This window comes from Haplochromis burtoni, unplaced genomic scaffold (assembly GCF_018398535.1).
Source record: "Haplochromis burtoni strain Fernald_Lab_line unplaced genomic scaffold, NCSU_Asbu1 Contig_3, whole genome shotgun sequence".
Taxonomy (NCBI): Eukaryota; Metazoa; Chordata; class Actinopteri; order Cichliformes; family Cichlidae; genus Haplochromis; species Haplochromis burtoni.
The window spans coordinates 2891371-2912572 of NW_024582364.1; the positions used below are offsets into that span (position 1 = coordinate 2891371).

Here is a 21202-nt window from a genome sequence, read left to right on the forward strand (position 1 = left end):
ATTCAATTTGGTGGTATAATTAAAAATTTATTAGTTTTTTGTTGGAAAATGTGCAGTTTTTTTTTTTTTTTTTTTGTTTTTACTTTTGAACAAAGCCAGACTAAAGCTTCATTTTTTTTTACTTTATGAACTTAAAAGTTATGTCTCTAAAGAAGAAGAGAACACGTTAGAGTTATGCTTTAAAATACAATTATACTGCTTCTTGCAGAAAATTGAGCCAGTATCATTCTTTGGTTAAGTTGATACCTCTTCCACACAGTTAGCACAGTACTTTGACACTTTCAAAATATTACGGGGCCTTCTTCCTATTGCCATGCCCTTGACGCAGAGCCTAAGTCCTGGCCTTTCTGTTCATTAATTTCCCATTAGTCAACAGTTTTTCCTTAAAGTCACTAGGGAAATAAACTAACCCGGTCATTAGCTTCAACGACCTGAGGACCTGAGCGCCTCCTCCAACAACACACACACTCACAAAAACACAGCACAGTCCCTACCAGTGATGACCTCTTCACATGGCCTCTTTCATTCCGCTCTGAGGGTTCATTTAAGCCATGGCTACACTGTCCCTGATTTATGGCTCCCTCACTGTGCCCGTTCAAAGTGATGGGCTGTAGCCTGCAGTCGTCTCAGAGTTAATTAATGGACGCATTCTCGACAGGATCGTTTAATCACAACAAACAACTGGGTTCAGTCAAGAAGAGCGATGATGATATCTTTGGCAGCTTTAGCAATGTGCTTCTGTTTTTGTGAGTGTGCTTGTGAAAAATTGAATATAAGATTCAGATTCTGTTGAACAGTAGTCTCTTACAAATGCAAGACAGGAGTATAAATCATTTCTTAACCCGGGATTTGGTTTCATTTACAGACAGTTTTCTGTTTATAAAATTTAACATAACACAGTTTTCCAAAAAGAAAAAAAATCTAGATCTCAAATCTTAGTTAATTAACTCTTCACTGATAGGAAATTAAATTGAAAGACAGATCAGTACTGGCTTTAATTTAAAATGTAAGAGCACATGAAGAACGAAAGAAACAAAGCTTAAGAATTGAAGACTTTAATTAATCAAAAAAGGTATTTTTTGGAACGATTTTACTCCCTTTTAATTTGAAAATTTCTTGTCACAAGCAGGAGACAGAATTCCGTAACCAAGCTGGATTTAGGTTTTCCACACTAACTTATGACTATGAGGTCAATTGGCAGCAACTTGCTACTCTCTCGCTGCTGAGCTGTACAAAGTGACAGAGAGGCCGTACTAAGATGCCGAGATAAGAGAGCAAGAGAAGAGTCTGTGGGATGTGTTGAGTAGCAGTGGGAGACTGGCTCTTCCTAGACCACCATAGCAGGAAGTTCATGGCCATGAGGTCACAGGGACTGGCCGTCACTCAGGGATTTACAGAAACTGGTTTCAACCGGAGTTCTTTGAAAGTTTTCTTTGTCTTTGTCATTGTTGCTGTGGATCACTGACTGCGGTTCCTAGATTGCTCATGTCCAGTCTTCTCCTGTGTGTCTTTTTGCAGTCCAGAGAAGTTAATTATCTGTCGTGCTCAAAAGGTTAAAAAGATTGCGATATGTTGTATTGTCTAAGAGAGTATACTGTAGTATCTGTAGCACACACTGCTGACCGTTGCTGTGTAAACACAGTATGCTGTGTCACACAATCTGGCATTGAAGTCACTCCCTAAAGTTATCTATGAGAACATGTACACAATGACACAAGCTGAGGACTTTGAGCGTCAAATATTGACCTGAGTCACCTGCAGTGCTGTGAGACTGAAAGGCTTTTTCCTCCTGTGTCTCTGCTTGGATATTTTTTAACAGGAAAGCCAAAGATTCATAATGGAGGAGGGATATGAACTCGACCTTACGTATATCACAGAGCGTATCATAGCTGTGTCCTTCCCCCGGGGGTGCTCCGAGGAGATCTACTCACACAACCTGAAGGATGTCACGCGTATGCTCAAGTCCAAGCATGCAGACAATTACCTGGTCAGTGCCGGTCCATTTGCTGCTTTCCCCTGGAAAAGTGCTGTAACTGTGTTGAAAGTGTTGAAAGGTGGTGGGCTTTGATGTAATACTGACTTGATCCCAGAGTGATTTCATGCATTTGTAAGAACTCTTGTTAAGGAAGAATGCAGAAATCTTAGAGACAACATTTTAAGACTTGTGCTTTGTTGTGTTATGTTTTCTTTAGATCATCAACCTGTCAGAGAAAAGACAAGATCTCTCTAGAATGAACCCAAAGGTAAGGCATCTGGCATTTACTTCAAATAGCGCAACTGTACACCTCTGTCAGTCTACTTGATTAACTCAGGCTAGTGAGCTAATGTGAGCAAGATATTATTGATTTGTAAAGCATAGGGACAGAGGATGATGAGTGTGTATGTGTGTGTCTAATGGTGTTGTTTTTAGACCCTGGATACAGGTTGGCCTGACCTGCATGCTCCACCTTTGGATAAGATCTGCACCATTTGTAAGGCCATGGAGAGCTGGCTCAATGCTGATCCGCTACATGTGGCTGTTATACACTGCAGGGTGAGCACCTACAGAACCTTTATACAAATATAATATTGTAAAACATAGAACAGTTTAAGACTAAGTGTGATTCGATCAGATTCGGTTAACATCTACTGAACTGTCTGTCATGAGAATGTGGTTTTACATGTTTGCTGAATCTGGGTAAGTGCAAACCAGTGAAACGAGAAAGGAAAAACACACAATAAGCAGAAAACAGTTATGTGAAATAAACAATGTGGTTCTGCAGTGTGGTGCAAAAGTCTCAAGGCACCTGTTCATTTTAATGTTTTGCTATGGGAAACAGTGATTTATTGGAATATGTGCAAAAATGCTTGGAAATACAATATATAGACAAACAAATAAACAAAAAACAGAGTTTGTGCAGTTCTTACAAACTTGAATGTCAGCAAGTTGCTACGACCACCTTTATTCTTTGACACAGCCAGAATTCGATTGGGGAAGATTTCTTCTAATTTCTATTACTGGTCCTCAGGAATAGTTCTACAGGCATCTTGAAGGACATTCAAAGTTCATTTTTGGATGTTCTTAATCAAGATGATCCCAAACTGTTTCAGTAATATTGAGATCGGGGTTCTGGGGAAGTGACTCCATGACTGATAGTGTTCCATGTTGTATTTTTCTATCCAGGTATGCTTTTACTGCATTTACAGTGCGGTAAAGCATAATCAGATGCTTTCCAGATGGTATTAGATAATTGATCAAAATCTGATGAATCAAAATCTGATGGTATTTTTCTGCAGTCATAATTTCATCAATTTTGGTAAGATCCCCAACACTATTGGCTGAAATAGAGCCTCATACCCTGAAAATACCTCCGCCGTGCCTCATAGATTGCTGTAAACACTCACTCCACAGCAGTTTGGCCACCTCCGTACAACAGATGAAACTAAAAATCTCAAATTTGCCCCTCATTTTCTGTTAGGTTGTTGTGTAATTTGGCAAACCTCAACCTTTTTTCTCTGTTTGCCTTAATTAAGAAGGGCTTCTTGACTGCCACCTTTCATCCACAGAGACCATTTCTGATGAGGATTTGACAAACAATAGATGGATCAGCTTTCCAAAGAGATATAAGGCCTTTGGAAAGTTTCTTATATGTGTAAACACTATTAATGTATATATAACTGTGTTATCCCTGGCAGTTTGCTAATAATAAAGTATCTAAAGATAAAGATCTTTGCTAAGTTGTCTGATATGTGTAGCCACTACACTGGTTCACCCCTTAAGTTGGTACCTTTTTACACTTGACTTGAATGATTCTTAGGTCAGTGTTAAATGGGTTGGCAAACAAACAAAAAAACATTCATCTGAAAATAGCTAAGTACACGGACTGGATGACTGGACTGAAAATGAATAAGCAGCAAATAGCCAAAGGAAAGCTTGAAAGACCTCCAGAAAGCCTGGAGAAATGTTGCTCAAGACTACCGTAAAACATCTTATCTTAAAAATAACATTTAATCTTTACAAAAAAAAGTCTGGCTCAGTGGAAACAAAATTTAAAAGAAATGAGAGGTGACTCATGACTTTTGGACAATACTGTTCGTTTGGCTGGAACTTGTGTTTATGAAGACTGTGGGGGGCCTTTTGGCTTTGGTTTCATTTTTAGTAAGACTGCTGCGTGTGTAGTGAATCATCTCCTGTTTTTTTTTTTTGTTGTTGTTTTGTGTGGGGGTTTTTTAGGGTGGCAAGGGTCGAATTGGCGTTGTCATCTCATCGTTTGTGCATTTCACTGACGTGTCAGCCAGGTAACCAACACACTTCTCATGTTTTGTTACTATAAATGATGTTTTTTCTTTTTGCTCTGAAGTCATGGCTCATCATGCTATGTGCGACCGCTCACTTCTGGTGGTGAAGCAGTATGAACAACAAACCACAGCAGTTCACGAAGACTCGATATGTTGTGTTTTTGTAGACGATAAGCAATGTCAAACCAACCACCAGGGGTTTATTCACCTCCTTTAATTTCGGGTTAAGGTGAATCAGAAAGTGAGTCAAAAGAAAAGTCACTTCTCTCCGATTCAAAGAAAAGCCACACAATTTAAGCAATGAATCACCCCGTATTGAATTGCGTGAATCAACTTAGAAACATGTTAGTTACTTAAATGCCTTCTAGCCACAGTGTCAGTTTCAATGTATTTTTTATCATGAAGAAAACGGATTATAATTTTCTGACCAAGCAAGCAAATTCAGAAGTGCCAAAGGTTTAAGTAAGGGCTGATATTGACACGACCTGCTGATATGGCATTGCGTAGATTCTTTCTGCACACAGCAGACAGTGTGGCATGGCCATATATTGGCTCTTAATTCAGACAGTTTGTGCATTTCTTAGCACTTTTCTTTCCCACTTCCCACTGAGGAATACCATTGCAGTAAGGTGAATGTGAAAGACAGGGGGCAAAAGAGAGGTAGAGAAAGAGACAGGAAAACACAATGGGACAGATTTACAAAGGAATAGATTCCGGGGTGGGGGGGAGGAGATGAGCGAGATGGCCGATGACAGTAACAGAGCTTTGGTGAAAGGGCTCCAGAGCCTGTTGGTTTTAGGTCTGTCTGAATAGCCAAGCTGCGCACACACTCTGGCCTCTCTGTGTCCTCCTCTCCCCCTCTGTGTTTACTTAAAGCTGGCATTCCCTTCCTCTCTGTTGGAATCCTCTGTTTCTCTGGTTACTTTCCCTCTTGTCTATGCATGTATGCATGCGTGTGTGTGTGTGTGTCTCTCTCTGTGTATGTATGCATTGCCTTAATTGGATGTTACAGTCCACACTATTCAATTATAGAGGAGAGTATAATCTTTCTCTTGAGTCATAATTACCTAAAGCGTTTTACGCGTCTCTCTCTTTCTGTCAAAGTGCTGACCAGGCGTTGGACCGCTTCGCCATGAGGAAATACTACGATGATAAGGTCTCAGCTCTGATGACACCTTCACAGAAGCGGTAAGACCCAAAACATAAGCACGCCCTTCTGTTTGGTAATAGAGCTCTAGCAGTGTGTTTGGCTCCTCATTGACCCACCTCTCCATCCAAACAATCAGATCCCAGACCCAGCTGATACCATACAATTCATTCAGTCCCCATGCTGTTTGTTTACTTTTTGAGCTGACAGCTAGTCATTGTTTATCATTTTAATAGGATCCCATGGTAACCTGATGTAATCGTAAACCTACATATCTCGCTCGCACTCATGGCTCTTGGGCAAAACTGGTTTATCATTTCTGTCTAGTCTCTGTGCTTATCAGTGATAAACAGTAATGATGACAGTTACTGTTTTCTAGAGATGCTAGACAGCAGATTCTGATTTATTTCAACAGAGTCGTGTTGGCCGTTTTCTCCCCCCCCCCCCACATATTTAGCATAAGCAAAGCTGATGTGCCATTCTCACCTTGCAAAAAAAGCAAATAAGCCTGTTTTTCCAAAATGCTGAAGTGCTGTCAGGTTTGGAAAAAATATCTTAGCGATATCACTTTACCTGTGAAAAATACATCTTTTTTTTACAGAAAGGTCTGTAATAGAGTCAGGGGTATTTACTAGGCAAGGTCAATGTAATGAAAAGATATTATCAAGTTGCATTATGGGTGTTGAATGAGCCAACATTTGGAGACTAACTGTAGTGGCTAAACGACAGGATATCTTGGCTTCAATGAACAATGACATTGTTCTTTTTATATCTCACTTTTCAGTCCCCCTTCGCATTGAATATGTAATACTAAATCACTGAAGCAATACAAAGTCTTGTGTAATGTTGATATCCACCTCCGCTTTCCTCTCAGGTACGTTTGGATCCTCAACAGCCTGCTAAGCGGATCCATGAAGATCAATGCCTCCCCCTTGTTCATGCACTGCGTCATCCTTCACGGGATTCCAGATTTCAACTCCGCAAGAGGTTAAACACCTATTGTTTATCACTGTATATAGTTTCAAAGAAAATACCATCACTTCTAGCATGGCACAAAGAAAGGAATTCGGAGACAGCCACATCAGAGTTTGAGGGGTAAACAAAAGTGGAGTCTGATTGGAACAGTGTCTCTCTTTTTCCAACTCTCACAAGCATGCTCAAACAGATAGAGGTTGTTTACATAAACAGAACTGAAGAAATGAACTTCCCAGTTCCAAGTGAAACCATGGGAACACACACATGCGCATTTTCGTGTGTACACGTAAATTGCTGTTTTCACTAATTTTACTGAAACAACAAAAAGGTTTTCATCACATCGTGGAGCTCAAATCCCTTTCTCACAGCAGCAGCTTATCACACTTCAGCTGTGAGCAAAACAAGCCAGGAAGCATCTCCTGAATATTTTAGCTAACTGGTTTCTCGAGGTCTTGATAAGAAGGAACCTGTGACTAACATTTTGAAAACACTTTGTCCTTTTTTTATATATAGTGTGCTGTCCTTACATCAAGGTCTACCAGGGAATGCAAGCAGTGTATTCATCTGGATTCTAGTAAGTAGTTTACACATGTGGTACAGTAATTTGAACATTATAGTTTACTTCAAAGTATGTTGGAAGGCTTTAAAGCAGTTTTCTGTTTTAGTTAGTTTAATGTTAATTTGAATTAGTTACTGCTTTCTGTAAATATCTGTAATTGCTTCCACACTCCGGCTCCATGTGACAGACTTCTGTTGTTTTTGTTTAAGTCACATTGGTCCAGGCCACAGAGACCGTGTATGCATCATGCTGGAGCCTGCGCAGCTCCTAAAAGGGGACATCATGGTAGGGAAAAAAAACAAACTGCGTTTTCAGAAGTTGCGAAATCTGTGCTTTTGTATTCATCGTGACATTTGTTTGTTTTGTCTCTCGTAGATTAAATGCTATCATAAAAGTGAGGTGACTTCAGAGCGTGAGGTTATTTTCCGGGTGCAGTTTCACACGGGAGCAGTACAGGGTTACAACCTGATGTTTGAAAAAGAGGACATGGAGACTGCCAACAAAGGTAGACCTAGAAAAAAAAATCCCATGAACAGATCTCATCACCCCACTGATAGTAAACAGCAACTCCTCAACTCTGCACAGCATCTGCGAGGTTCAGCTTGAACTTAATTTAGACATGCTGCTTTTAGACCAATAATTTGGTTTCCCCAAACATGTTACAATTACCGAGAGAGCTGCAAACTAACAGCAACTTTCATCTTACTGGTTCTGGCTCTCATTTTTGCACTTCTCTCCTTTGTGCTGTCAATTCAGATCCCAGATTTCCAGATTATGGTAAAGTGGAGCTGGTTTTCTCCGAGGGACCAGAGAAGATCCCAGGTAGACTTCTAACTCTTTATCTTTATTTAAAATTACTATAGGGAGTAGTAGGAAAATTTGAAAACCAGATACAATGTTCTCTTCTACTTTTTTACGTGCTGTCCCCTCCTCTGGTCATTTCCCTCTGCCCCCTGATGAGAAGGGAAATGTAGTGTGAAGTGTGTGCTGACAGAGAGGCAAAGAAGCACAGCATGAGCTGCAACAGAGGCCCCACAAACTATGTGGGGCCTCTGTGCAGGTCTGGTATACAATGAAATGTATATATTTCTATTGTCTGCTCTGTTTTTGATTAAGTCTTTTGGTCACCAGCCATATTGTGGTGGCACTTTCTATTACAGCTTGGTAATAATGTGGTTCCTGAGGGGTAATAAGAAGGTAATAATATGGAAATAACAAGTTATTAACACTTAAATACCAAGTATACCTAGTAATAACTAGGTAATATGTTCTGTCAACAGTGGTTATACTTGAGTAATATTAAACTGATATTTACATATTTAGGAAAGAAGTGTGGAAACAAACTGTGCATTGGTTGACAGCACTACTTAGTAATAAAATAGGGCTATAAGTTATATAATAACAATATAATCACCTTCTAGCAATAACATAGTAACATCTGAGCATGTGAATTTTTATATACTGAAATATACTGAATACTAATATTAGTTGATTGTGCTTTGTTTCTCCTCTAAGGTAGCAGTTTAAATATTGTTTTTGCCGCTGTGGCTAATGACGTGGACAATGAGCAGTAGTTTATGTGTAATAACCAGCAATCATGAGTGTAAAATACAAAACTTCACATTTTTAGTAATGTTTCCTGCATTTAAACCTAGGACTCCAAAAATATGTCAGTATTTGCTAGATGTAAGTAAATAATAATGACTCAAGCGTGGGTTTATGCTATACAGATTATTTGTTGCTACACTAATAGAATACAGGCCATGGTTCTGACAAGAGTTGAGTAAATGCAAGAAGAAAATGAGCACCCTTTAACATCCTGACCATATGACAGCTCAGCTTAACTGCCTTTTAATAATAAAACAGTTTCTCTGAATATGAATTTGCGTTTTCATTTGTAATAGCATTCAGCTTGTTTGAAGTTACATATTCTACCAAGGTTACCAAGCTGTAATAGAAAGAGCTACCAATAATATTTTTGCTGATGATTTGGGGTCTTAAATAAAAACCTTAATTTTATTTTATCTTAGTTTGTAGTCAGCCCACAAATTAAATAAAATAGTTTCTTTAAAAGGCAGCACGGTGGTTAGCACTGTTGCCTCACAGCAAGAAGGTCCTGAGTTCAATTCCACCATCAGGCCGGGGTCTTTCTGTGTGGAGTTTGCATGTTCTCCCCGTGTTTGCGTGGGTTCTCTCCGGGTACTCCGGCTTCCTCCCACCGTCCAAAGACATGCAGCTTGTGGGGATAGGTTAATTGGATAATCCAAATTGCCACTAGGTGTGAATGTGCGAGTGAAAGTGAGTGCGAATGGTTGTCTGTCTCTGTGTGTTAGCCCTGCGACAGACTGGCGACCTGTCCAGGATGTACCCCGCCTCTCGCCCTATGACAGCTGGGATAGGCTCCAGCGCCCCCCGCGACCCTGAAAAGGATAAGCGGAAGTGAATGGATGGATGGAGTTTCTTTAAAAATAAAAATGTTCAGAAATGACATGGCTTTCCTGCTATCAGATTAATGAGAAGGGTCAGTGCTACTTTCCAGTCACTTTACGATATATATGACACTACAGCCAGCTTAACATAGCATGCAAACTGGACAGTAATGTGTGTGTTTGTTTGTTTTTTTGGTTTTTTTTATTCCAGGTGCTGACAAGTGGAAAAATGGAGGAGATGTTATTGTGGACTACAACACAGCAGATCCTCTAACTCGTTGGGACTCGTACCAGAACATCTGTGATGGCGAAGGTACTGTTGTGATGCCTCAGTGGTCTTTACATGACTCACAAGACTAGTATTCATCCAACTTTATTTCCTTATCATTTTCCCAGCTTGCAGTGCGTTCTTTCTCTTTTACATTTACATGAACACATGCACCCTTTTTTTTTTTTCCCCTCTCTTGGTTATTAACCCCCCTTGACAGGGCCTGTTGTGCATGTTAGTGAGTGGCTACAGCGTGATCGCAATAACATCGACGCAGTCACCACTACATGTTATGGGTGTTTCTATAAGAGTGGGACTTCAATCCAAGTTATGACACTTTCGAAGCTAAACTTACCTTTTAGACTTCAGGGTGATGGAGATGGCATGGAGTGTGTCTGTGTGAGGGAGAGGGAGGATTGTTGTTGTACGCAGGAAATGCTGGGTTCAAAGGAAGAGCAGTCAGTTCTCAGGAGATTTCTGTTTTGTTGTTTCATGAAATGAAAGGCATGCTTTAACCCACTCACACATACACACTCTCACTACCGCCCACACACATACACACGCACATATAAATATATATATGTGCGTGTATATATACATTCTCTCACACACACACACACACACACACACACACACACACACACACACACACACACACACACACACAGACCAGCACCCTGTCAGGGCGTCCCGTCCTAGCTGTGGTTGTTGCTCTCCACCCGACCACAGAATTCACAACAACCTCCCAGAATAGAGCAACGTGGTAGTGGCATTAAAACACAGATCCACCCTGTTCCAGAATTCATTGAGTGTTTTTATAAGCTAAGTTCAGCATGCCTTTTTTTTTTTTTTTTTTTTTTTGCTTTCATTTGAAATACTCCAATAGATTTCTTCATGCTCACTTGTGGGAATGCAATAAAAACACAACCACTCAAATTTAAGAATTCATCAAAGCAAAGCAATGACAACAACAAAGAAGCATTTTTTTCTATTGCCTCGATTCCCGAGCATTCATGTGGGATATTTACAGCCTTATTTTTCTCATGTAAACGCTACATTTGAGAAGCAAGACTAGGAGCTTTGTTGGAATTCTACATCCACTTACCACCCCGTCTTCTGGCAGGACTAGTTTACCTCCGTGAGGCTGTCACTCGGAGCTTCTTCAGGAGGAGGAAGTCTAGGAAACGTTTGCCACTTTAGTGCTAATATTTTGAAAAGAAAACCTCATTTACTTCAGTGGCTTTTCTTCAATCGTCAGTGTGTGTTTATCTCCTTGTGTGAATTGATGGCTAACAAAATTGTTAATTCAAGAAAGGTTGTTGACTATTTTTTTTTTTTTTTTTTAAATGTATGTGGCGGCAGTGTTGGTTTTTGTTTTTTTGTTTTTTTTTTAAATTTAAATAGAAAGGCGGATATCCATAGAAATGTCTCCTCTTTGCTGTAAATAATCCAGCATTTTTCATTGGACTTTTTCCCTAATTAAATGCACTTCTGTATAATATGGTCACAGCAACCAATATATAATGTCCTAATTATAACATAGAATACAAATAGTTCAAAAATGTTAGTCCACATTAAATGAAAGCAGATCCTGTAAAAGTTGATTAAATGGTTTTGGAAAGGTTTTGAATGATACTTTGATACTTGAAATCCTCTGACAAATTAACTAAAAAAATGGATAGATGTCTTTTTTTTTAAGTTTCTTTTTAAATCATAGACGGTTACATTTTGTTTTTGTCTTCTTTTGAAGTGATGATTTGGACTTGAGGGTGAAGTGTCAAATTAACTATGGAGCAAGCTGTGTTATTTGCCAAATTACATTGACTTTATTTTAAAAATAAGCTACAAAATGCACAAATCCTATAAAAATGGTTAAAAGGTCAAGTTCAGTGACATATTAGTTGAGTGTCTAGTGTTTCTTTCCTCTGTAAAGTTGAGCATCTTAACATGAGATGGGAGATTGACTCATATTTGGAAGAATCGCATGAACTTTAATTTTCAACACTTGTGCATTGGTTTTATGAAGCGTGGAGAATCTCAATTTAACTAAGTATATTGAATTTTAGGAAAGCCTAGCATCAGATATACACCTATAAAATGAAACCTTTGACTTAAGGCACTGAAAGACTATCTCTCTTCTGTTTCTGATTACTGTGTTGACCATGTCAACTCCAAAACTAAGAAAATAAAACTTTCGTCATGGTGAGATACTGCTAGGGTTGAGTATTGTTCAATAATAGTCATTATTTGTTCATCTCTTTGTACAGTGGAATTTAAAGTGATTCCCTGTGTGCGGCAGTATACAGATCGTAGGCACATGCAGAAGGCTGGGTGGAAGCAAATGAGGATGCTCATCATCATTATGTGTTTGACTCACATTTTTGGCATTCGTGGGGTGCAGGATGGTAGTAACTGAGAAGGAATGGAAAGGGTTGGGTAATTGCATAGGCATACACAACCAGACCTCCTCCTGTGATACAAAAGCAGCTGGAGGAGCAGTCCTGGTTTCGCTGCTTTCGTGCACTGTAATTGGTAGATTATTCAGAGACTGACCATACCACAACAGCCAAAATGATGAATGCTTGATGTAAATGGTTTGACTGATTTTCTTAGGTTTGCTACCTAAAAACACGTTTGGTGAACCATCTATGGCTTTCTTAATGTCAAGATTGGTAAAACTGTTTTGAAAACAATGCGTGAACCCCGTAATTGGGTTTGAGGCACATCTGTTTCTTGCCTGCATTGTGCATGAGGGCATCGGGCGTGTAATTTCACGACACACAAGAGTAAAAGAAAAACAAACTTGGCTGCCACTTTTCGTGAAATTTGCCCCGAGGTCCCTGCAGACGCTAATGACTGCTTTAATTGAAAAGTGTCTTTTTGAGGAGCGAAAATTTCTTGAAGTACAAGAATGTTGTTTTCATTCTTTGATCTTCTCTGGCCTGCCCTCTCTCTTTTCTTTCATTCCCTGATTTTTTTTTTTTCTTCTTCCCCCTCTTCTCTCCCCTATGGGGTAGTCCCCTAACGCAAGGCAAGAGGTTGAGGCGGGCTGGTTTCCTCCAGCCCGCCTCAGCTCCTTAGTCCCGCCTCACTTGTTTACATTCCTCTGCCCTTATTTGGAAAACTCAAGGTCTCCCCTCGCCACCACCCCAGCCCTCCCTCTTCCCTTGTATAGAGTGCAAACACCTTCCTGGCAGTGAAAGAAAGCTGGGCCAACTTATTCGAAGTCTCTGAATTTGCCCCTTACGATTACCTGCGTGTTTAAAAACAATGTCTGCTCCTCTGTGCATTCATCGCCTGTTCAGCTCTTCAAGTTTTATTTCACCGGAGGCTGGGATTGTCTTGTTTGCTTACCTGGCAGGGACCGTGAAGGTAAGAGATTTTATTCTGCAGCCAAATGGGTGGCCATGAAGGAGGAGGCAAGGTGTGGGGGGGTGGTGATGATGAGAGGGATTGATGAAGAAAGATGACTAGTATTCAGATTCAAACCCGCTTAAACCTTAGTAGAAGGAATTTCCACTAAGACTGGGGGGGGAAAAATCCCAGCAGCACATGCCTGAAAGCAGTGTTAAAAAGTGCATTTTGTGTGACGGGAGGGACAAATCATGCAGAGAGAGGGAGGGGGGCTTTTATCATGCATGTCTGGCATTCAAATCCTCTGGTTGTGGATTGACTGAAAAGCAAGTACTTTAAAGCAGTAGGCTAAGGAAGAATTGTAGGAGTCATGTTCCCTGCTCTCTTTTGTTGTAGCGGAGGGAGAGTGACAGTGAGACGGCAGTTCTGCTTACTTGGCAACATTGTTCCCTCACCCTTGGAATTCAACTCCAGACCTCATTTTGCAAGATGTCTAGCATGGCTGAAACCAGACTTTTCTATTGTCGTGCATGCCGTGATTTAGCTCGGCCTTTCAAAATGACTGACCTCTTGAGATTTATCTGTTACTTCTGAGGATTAAGGAGCTTGTTTGGACATATGCTGAGGGTCAAGGGGCAAGAGCGAGGGAGTTGGGTGGCTTCATCACAGCTGGGTGAGGAATGCAGGGGTCAGAGAAGATCCACAGTTGTCCGACTGTTGCAGCAGCAGATAGAAGACTTCACATCTCATATATAATCTATATAATGAAGAACACCTTTTGCCTGTTATACACGCTACTCTACTACTGCTACTACTAAACAAGCACTCTAACAGTTGGCCTATTGGGAATGGATGAGTGGAATATCTTTAGTTGAAGTAAGTTTAGATTACAGAAAAAAAATGTGGTTGAGTCTACATAACATTACACTTTTTTTCCCAACACATCTAATTTAATGGCTTGTCTCAGTTCAGTATTATAAGTCACATCTCTCTCTTCTCGTACTCTGTGTTGTAGTCTCTGTTGTCATGGTCATGTGAGGCGTGAGTGTTTGGCGTCTGTAGCGAGTCTTCTCGTTAACAGAGTCTTCTCTTGTCTGTGGTTTCTTGTCCCGTTTGTGCGTCTCTGCTGTTTGTGCGTCTCTGTGTGTGCCCATACCAGCTGACTGTATGAAGCGCCGCATCTCTTCTGTTTTGCAGCACCACGATCTCAAGGCCTAACACAGGACAGGACGGCAAACAAGAGGAGCCCCACCAGAGGAGACGTCGCGCTGGCCCAAGGGCCACGCACAACCTCCGCAACCTCTAGCCCTGACCACAGTGACCACGCTCTCTCTGTCAGCAGTGACTCAGGCTTATCTAGCACTTCCCTGTGGGCGGACAAACCCACACCTGTCGCCAGCGCTACCACCACCACCACCACCACCACCTCCGTCAAAGGTAACCAGGGACCAAGTCAGCAGGAAAAGGTCCAGCTAAAGCGCCTCCTGAGTGGTTTTGGCCTTGAGGATCCGTCACTGGAGGAGATGACTGACGAAGGTGCTAGAGTGGGTGTCCAGCAGGTAGTCCCAGCGCAGGTGCACATCAATGGAGACCCACAACCCCGAGAGAGGGAAACAGACATTCTTGATGATGAAGTCATTATAGGTCACGATCTGCACAGTGTGGACAGTTTAGGAACCTTGTCGTCATCGTGCCACAAGAGCAGCCAGAACTCCCTGCTGTCAGATGGCTTTGGGAGTCCCGGAGGAGAGGAGCAGCAAAGCCAAAGCCAGCACCACATCCACCATGTCGCACCTCATCCTATTGAGGACTATGAAAGATCCTATGCTGAGGCTAGAAGGGGCTGTCTGAGCTACAGGAGCAACTCTATAGCCTCCTCTAATCCCAGCAATGCCCCTGTACCCCAGCAGCATGTCTACAGACAGGGAAGCTATTCCACACAGTCCTGGGTTCGGCAGCAGCAAATGGTTGCCGCGCAACACTTTACCTATATGCCAGAGGATGGAAACGATGCAGATCGATTCCACCGGAACAAGCAGGGTGGTAGTCTACCTAAAGCAGGCCTGCCCACTGAACCACAGGGCCTTACCAGGGACTCCGCAGCAGATCTTATTAGAAACGCAGCACCCCACAAAGAACAAACGTCGATAAACAACAACAATAACAACAAACGGGATGAGGAGTTCAAATCTCTCACGAAGGACATCGACAACTCCATCGACCAGCTCAATCAGCTGATCATGGACCTGGATCCCACGTTTGTGCCGAGCCACGGCAGCTCCATTAAGAGAAAAGGTGGAACACCGGTTAACGGCTCGGTCGGCAAATGTTCAAACGGCATCAACCTCAGATTCAGCGATAATAACTCAGCAGACCTGAAAAGCACACAGCAGACAGGTAAGATAGTCAGTCTGGGTGTGGTGGTGGTGATGATGGTGTTGATGTGGTGTTGTCCTGGAAAAAAAAACGTGTGACTAATCTTAGACAGGAAGTTGTTTGCCTTGATACAGCAAATAAACACAGAAAAAAAAAATATAAGCAGCAAGACCTATTTCATCCCAAGTTGTTTTTCTCCAGCACCATCCGCTTTTCTTCCACTTCACTCAAGAGCGAACATAACAAAGCACACCTTCTCTCCCCTTCCCACCTGGCGTGTTTTAGGGGCAGAAATAGCAGGGTTGTTGCCAGGTTTTCAGATGTTTTCAGATATTTTCAGAGGAAAGAGCGCTGTCCTGACTTGTTTTTAGCTGTGTGTTTAGATATCTGAGGGCGGGATCAATGTGGTACATGAAGACAGACAGAGCAGCTATCGTCCTCTCTTCTGAACCTTACCGTCTCAGTGTTTGTTAATAGAGATTTCATCGTGTGCACACAGATATGTCCACAATCAGTGACTATTGTGCACTGAAAGCTCGTTGTTGTGTATAGATGTTCAAAGCACCACATTTGAAATGTGCACTTCATTCCTTCATTTAACATTAATCATCTTTATTGCGTGCCGGTTGTAGTCAGCATCACGCTTCCATCTTTTCTTTTGAGTTCTTATCCATGATTCTGTGACGCTGAAAAATCTGCTTTGATTGTTGTTAGACTTGCTGAGCAAACACGGGTTATGCAACACGATGGCTATAGTATCTACAACGATAAAGTTATTTCCTCTTTCTTCAAGTTGAAACTGATTCCTGGAGTCATGCTGAGGTTCTTGAAAAGCTGCAAAAGAATTCACATTATCTCCTTCCGTACCTCTCTGCTTCTGTCTACATCTGTAAAATTTAATAGAGCCTAACATTTCTGATAAATATATTCAGAAACCAGAAAAAAAAACATACAGCATTTTTTTTTTTTTAAATTAAAATGCAACATTTTTATTCATTTAATGCAATTTTACTAAAAACTAGTAATGCAGAGGTAATTCAGAAAGCTATCTACGTGGATAAATCACAGCATGCATGCGTGGTTGTAGGAGGGGGGTGCAAAATAGGGAGGCCTGAGGAATTTCCAGAAGAGAAACAAGTCAGCCCGCAGGCGATGTTTCTTTCCGTTTGATTCAACAGGCATACCTGTCTGCACATATCCACTACATGGGTGCACCATTCCAAGTAAAAAAAAAAAAAAAAAAAAAATGCCAAAGGCGCTAACTTTTCTAATTTGCAAATAACCTGTGGGAAGCATAAGAGTGTTTGTTTATAAAAGTTCTTCACGATATAGGATGTCTGTTTAAAGTTCATGCTTTGGGCCTTGTTTTTTGCACTTTCGAAGTTGCATCTAGGATCTATGCAGCTAGACGTCTTTTTTGCTTGTGTTCATCATGTTATTGCTTGTAGCTTCCATGCTGTTACTCTTTTAAGCATAACACTAGCTGTTTTTACACCTTAACGGAGTTAAAAGGCGTAAAAAGAATATTAGAGCTAAGGAGAGAAGTTATGTTTTTTTGCTTATAGTGTTAACTAAAAATGATCATCTGAAATTCATTATTAGCCTGGTCAAGTGGCAAGCAACATGAAAAGGCATTCATCAACATAATTCCAACATGGCACAAACTGCCTTACCGGTTATTGTCTAGGTATCCCTCCACAATACTGTAGATAATGTATTATACTTCCCATCCCATCCTTACTCTTGAAGTCATGACAGGTTGCAGAAATAGTGGTCGATATGGTACATTTTTCCATGAACACGATCGAGCTGTTTTTTGTTTGTTCATAAGCAGAGAGTGCTTGCTAGCGCTGTCCTTAGACGTTAAACGTGACGAAACTATTGAGGAAAAAATGCCGCGTATATATTGTTTATCATGACTCTGGTTTTACGTGGCCTATCAACACAATTTAAAAACTGGTATATATCACATTGTTGCTTTGTCATCTTAAAGTGGTCGTGTGATTGGCTTACCACGACTAATATATTCTTCCTCAGTCAAACAGCAGCACTCATGCGATTGTTTTGCCCCCCTTAGCTCCAGGTGTTGTGCCAAAAAGTGATCATCTGCCAGAAAGTGATTGTCGTCCGCGGGAGCGCGCGCAGCCGCTGAAAGCTGTAGCGCCCAGATTACTTACGTAGTCAGCTACTTCCATGCAACTGATATAAGGTGCGGTCACCTGAACACAGCTTCAAGCGTCTGTTTGTTGAAAAATAGTAACGTGACCTCATTTTCTTGTTCGTAACGGTAACAGCGTTGTAACGATAGGAATTAGTTAGATTACTCGTTACTGAAAAAAGTAACGCCGTTATTCCCATCACTGTTAAAGTGGTTTAACAAGCAAAAAAAAATCATCTGAAAATGATCAGCTACAAGGACTAGAACATAAGGGGGGAAAAGCAGCCAATGTCCAAAGAAAAACTTTAAAAGACCGCCTAGAACAAAAAATATAAAGAAATAAGGGGTGGCTCAAGAATTTTGCAAAGTACTCTACATAGACCTGCAGTAAGAAGAAATAATGTCATCTATGCATACAGCTCTGTCTGTGTCATCTGTAGATCAGGCAAAGTGATTAATGAGGCCAGGCATTAGCATTTTTCAGGCCTGAGAGGTCAGAACTCACTGGGAGGGCTCAAATTAACACCCTGGTGCTGAGTGGCCACACTCTTCAGAGCAGTCACAACACTGAACACCCTTCACCCCAAATACACACTGAACACAATCTAGCTAGACCTCCGGCATTCCTCAGCTGTCCACTCAAAACATTACACAAGTGGCAAACCTTTTCTCTTTTGTGCATGCCCAAATTCAGGTGTAACACATTCCCAAACTAATTGTGTTATCATAATATATAGTTATTCCTGTGCTATACTGTGTCTGATTTAAGGAGGCTAAGTAAGATGTAATTAAAAACTACCAACATGACAGAGGTGAAGACTGGAGGTTCCATTAAACTGCTTTGATATTGAAGAAATTTGCCATTTGACTCATTGTAATCAGAAAAAAAAGTGTTAGAAATACTGTGATTACTCTGTGTAACCATACTGCTTCAAAAAGGTTTTTAGGAATTCAGTTTAGACAAACCCTGTCTGCACTGTGCGTACTTTCCTCAAAGGTACCAAAGGTCAAAGCACCACTGTTTCTCATTGGTGTCTTTAAGGCACTTCACTTCCTTGAAAGCAGTGATGCATGTAAATCTGTTAACATTTAATGACCTTCTTGCTGCTGTCTACCTGTGTGTATGCAGCTGTCCAATCCAGTGAAGGACGAGTGGGCATAACACAGACTCTGAGTTGCCAAGGAAGGGACGTCATAGATCATTCAGGCTTCTGTAACTCAAGATGGACTGAAACAGAGGAGTACAGAGGCCAGCGGAGATGTCCCCCCTGTGTGCCACAGTCCCAGGTAGATACAGCACATGTGTGCAGTATATTTAAATGACCTCTTTCCCTCTTAACTTTCAGTTCCGGTTATACATACGTGTGTAATGTTTGTTTCAGCATTCCATATTGTGTCGAAGTGACAGTGCGGATTACAGATCCAACGGCCCAGATGTAGATAATAGTGACATACCTCCACCCACTCCTGCATTCCCCATCTCTCCACCAACACCTTATGGTGAGTACACTGCAGTTCAGTTTTCATACATGCACTAAAGGCCTTAGGGAGATGTTTGCAATAATCTAGATGCCTACCACCATAGACGAATTGGAATAAGGATCAACCAGCCCTCTGATACAAATGCAGTTTGGCACCCATGTGATTTCCACCTGTGTCTGCTTGTGCAGTGTGAGAATAACATAATATTCAAGTTATGGTCTGTTCCCTGCCTGCTGGATGCTTTACTCAGATGCACCCCTCACCCAATCCATTACTTCCAGTATTGAGAATGTGACTGATTTGTGTCGTGTGCTCCATGTGAATACAGGCAGCGGTGGGCGATGATCCTACCAGCGTGGGGAAACAGCTTATTTGTCTCTGTAACTGTCACCGGATTTCTCAGCGCAGTTGATAATGTGTGTTGTCCCATGCTCATGTGCTTTGGGTTTTCAGTGAAAATCTTCTCAGAAGTGACTCACAACAGGAATACTCCATCTCCCAGCATGCAATCTTTTGGAGGCTACAGAACCGACCACGGTGGGTTCTTCAAAGTTCTTCAAACTGAGCTTGTTTTTGGGGGGGTTTTTTGTCCATTTTCTGAGAAATTAAAATGAAATGACAGAAAAACAACACAACTATGCAAACAATAATAATATATATGTATGTTTTTTAGCATGTTTTCATTACAAAAGAGACAGGACAGGCATTTTGGATTTTTTCTGCGTTATATTATAATAATGCTTGCATTGTTTTCTGTGCAACATCAGCCGTTTTGAGACAGATGGTAAAAGTTATCTCGAAAGCAGGGAGATTCCTAACCATTGTCTGCCCTTCATGGTTGGTTTTTAAAGAATGTCTGCATGGTCACGACCTGCACAGAAAACCCCTTTTTTGGGACATAACTGTGTTGTTTTTTTATATTAAAATCTTTTTTTTTTCTTCATGTTTTACTTTGGTCTTTATCCAGTGCAGAAAAAAAATCCAGACTGTGAGTTTGTTTTTAGAGATGGATGGATGGAGTTTAAGAAAGAGTGCATTTATAGCACTTTGTTCCTACAGGCCTGGTGGACTTTCCAGAATTCTTAAATGTTACCTTTTTTATATTTACTCTTTGTCATAGAGCTCTCTCAAAACTATGAAACTGATTTAAACGTCAATCTAAAGTCTGGTGTTTGATCCAATACAGAGATAAAATAGATCAAACCCGTTTGTTTCCATAGAGATCTACAGTATGTCTAAAGGTTGTAGGTCCTGGGAGCAGATCTGTGTCCCTGCTGTGCCTCTTACTACCTCAGATATTCAGGCAAGAATCGCTGCATTCAGCCCTGCCACATCTCCATGGTTACTGTGGGTCAGGAAGAAAAACAACTTCTCCTCCCCATGAAAGTGTCTCTGTGTACACAAGCGGAAATGGGGACAAGAAGAAACCAGTTACTCTTTCAGCTTTGCACCTCTTGTTTCCATAAACCCAGAGAAAACCTGCCTGCAAAGACACAGTTTGAGTTTTTGGGGATGTCAGTGTGCCCAGACTGACTGAAATAAAGCTTTAGGTAATTGTTGGTGTAGGCGTTTAATTTGTAGCTACCGTTAAGTCTTATTTGCTGAACACCTGGGTGGGTATAAGGCCATACGAACAGTTCTGGTTACATTTCAACTACAATTGTAAGTATTTGTTACTTGAATGAACACCAACCTTTTTCCCTGTGATTTATTTCACGTGTTGCAGAAATTTTCTTTTAAACTTTTCAGAGCTGCTTTTTCTTTTCTTTTCTTTCTTTTTTTTTTTTTTTGCAGCTTTTCTCTCCATACTTATCCCTGCTTATGTTTATGTTCTTTTAAAATTATAAAATGCATACCTTGACTCAGACTCTGTGCAGAAATGTGCTTTCTAACATTCTGTATTTCGTCTTACACAGAACCCAGGGAATATTCAGAGATCAACCATTTCGGAGTGGAGAGTTTGCCAGACCCCTCCATGAACTGCCACAGGACACAAAGTTCCTCATACTCTGCCTCTATTGTTGGGAGCCTTCAGCAGACAGACAGGTAGAGCTCTGACTTACACAAAAACTCCAAGCACCTTTTTTTTTTTTTTTTTTTTTTGGGGGGGGGGGGTTTGGGATTTTTTTTAGATCCTGTGTTAACACCAGCAGTAATAAAATGCTCCCTTGATCTG

General features: G+C 41.0%; 1 protein-coding gene across 2 annotated transcripts in view; it reads left to right on the forward strand.

Annotated features, from left to right (window-relative positions):
- Positions 1-21202, forward strand: part of LOC102294389 (tensin-3) — a 32218-nt gene that overhangs the window by 4138 nt on the left and 6878 nt on the right. The window contains exons 2-17 of one of the 2 annotated variants that reach the window (XM_005912687.3): positions 1820-1987; positions 2193-2243; positions 2411-2533; positions 4214-4278; positions 5383-5466; positions 6300-6412; positions 6914-6974; positions 7169-7244; positions 7335-7464; positions 7716-7781; positions 9600-9701; positions 14208-15407; positions 18674-18831; positions 18927-19044; positions 19480-19563; positions 20943-21072. In XM_005912687.3, the coding sequence (XP_005912749.1) occupies positions 1838-1987; positions 2193-2243; positions 2411-2533; positions 4214-4278; positions 5383-5466; positions 6300-6412; positions 6914-6974; positions 7169-7244; positions 7335-7464; positions 7716-7781; positions 9600-9701; positions 14208-15407; positions 18674-18831; positions 18927-19044; positions 19480-19563; positions 20943-21072 (2711 nt within the window). In that variant the 5' untranslated portion in view covers positions 1820-1837. The remainder of the gene's footprint in view (positions 1-1819; positions 1988-2192; positions 2244-2410; positions 2534-4213; positions 4279-5382; positions 5467-6299; positions 6413-6913; positions 6975-7168; positions 7245-7334; positions 7465-7715; positions 7782-9599; positions 9702-14207; positions 15408-18673; positions 18832-18926; positions 19045-19479; positions 19564-20942; positions 21073-21202) is intronic. The other variant, XM_005912688.3, reaches the window with a different exon arrangement.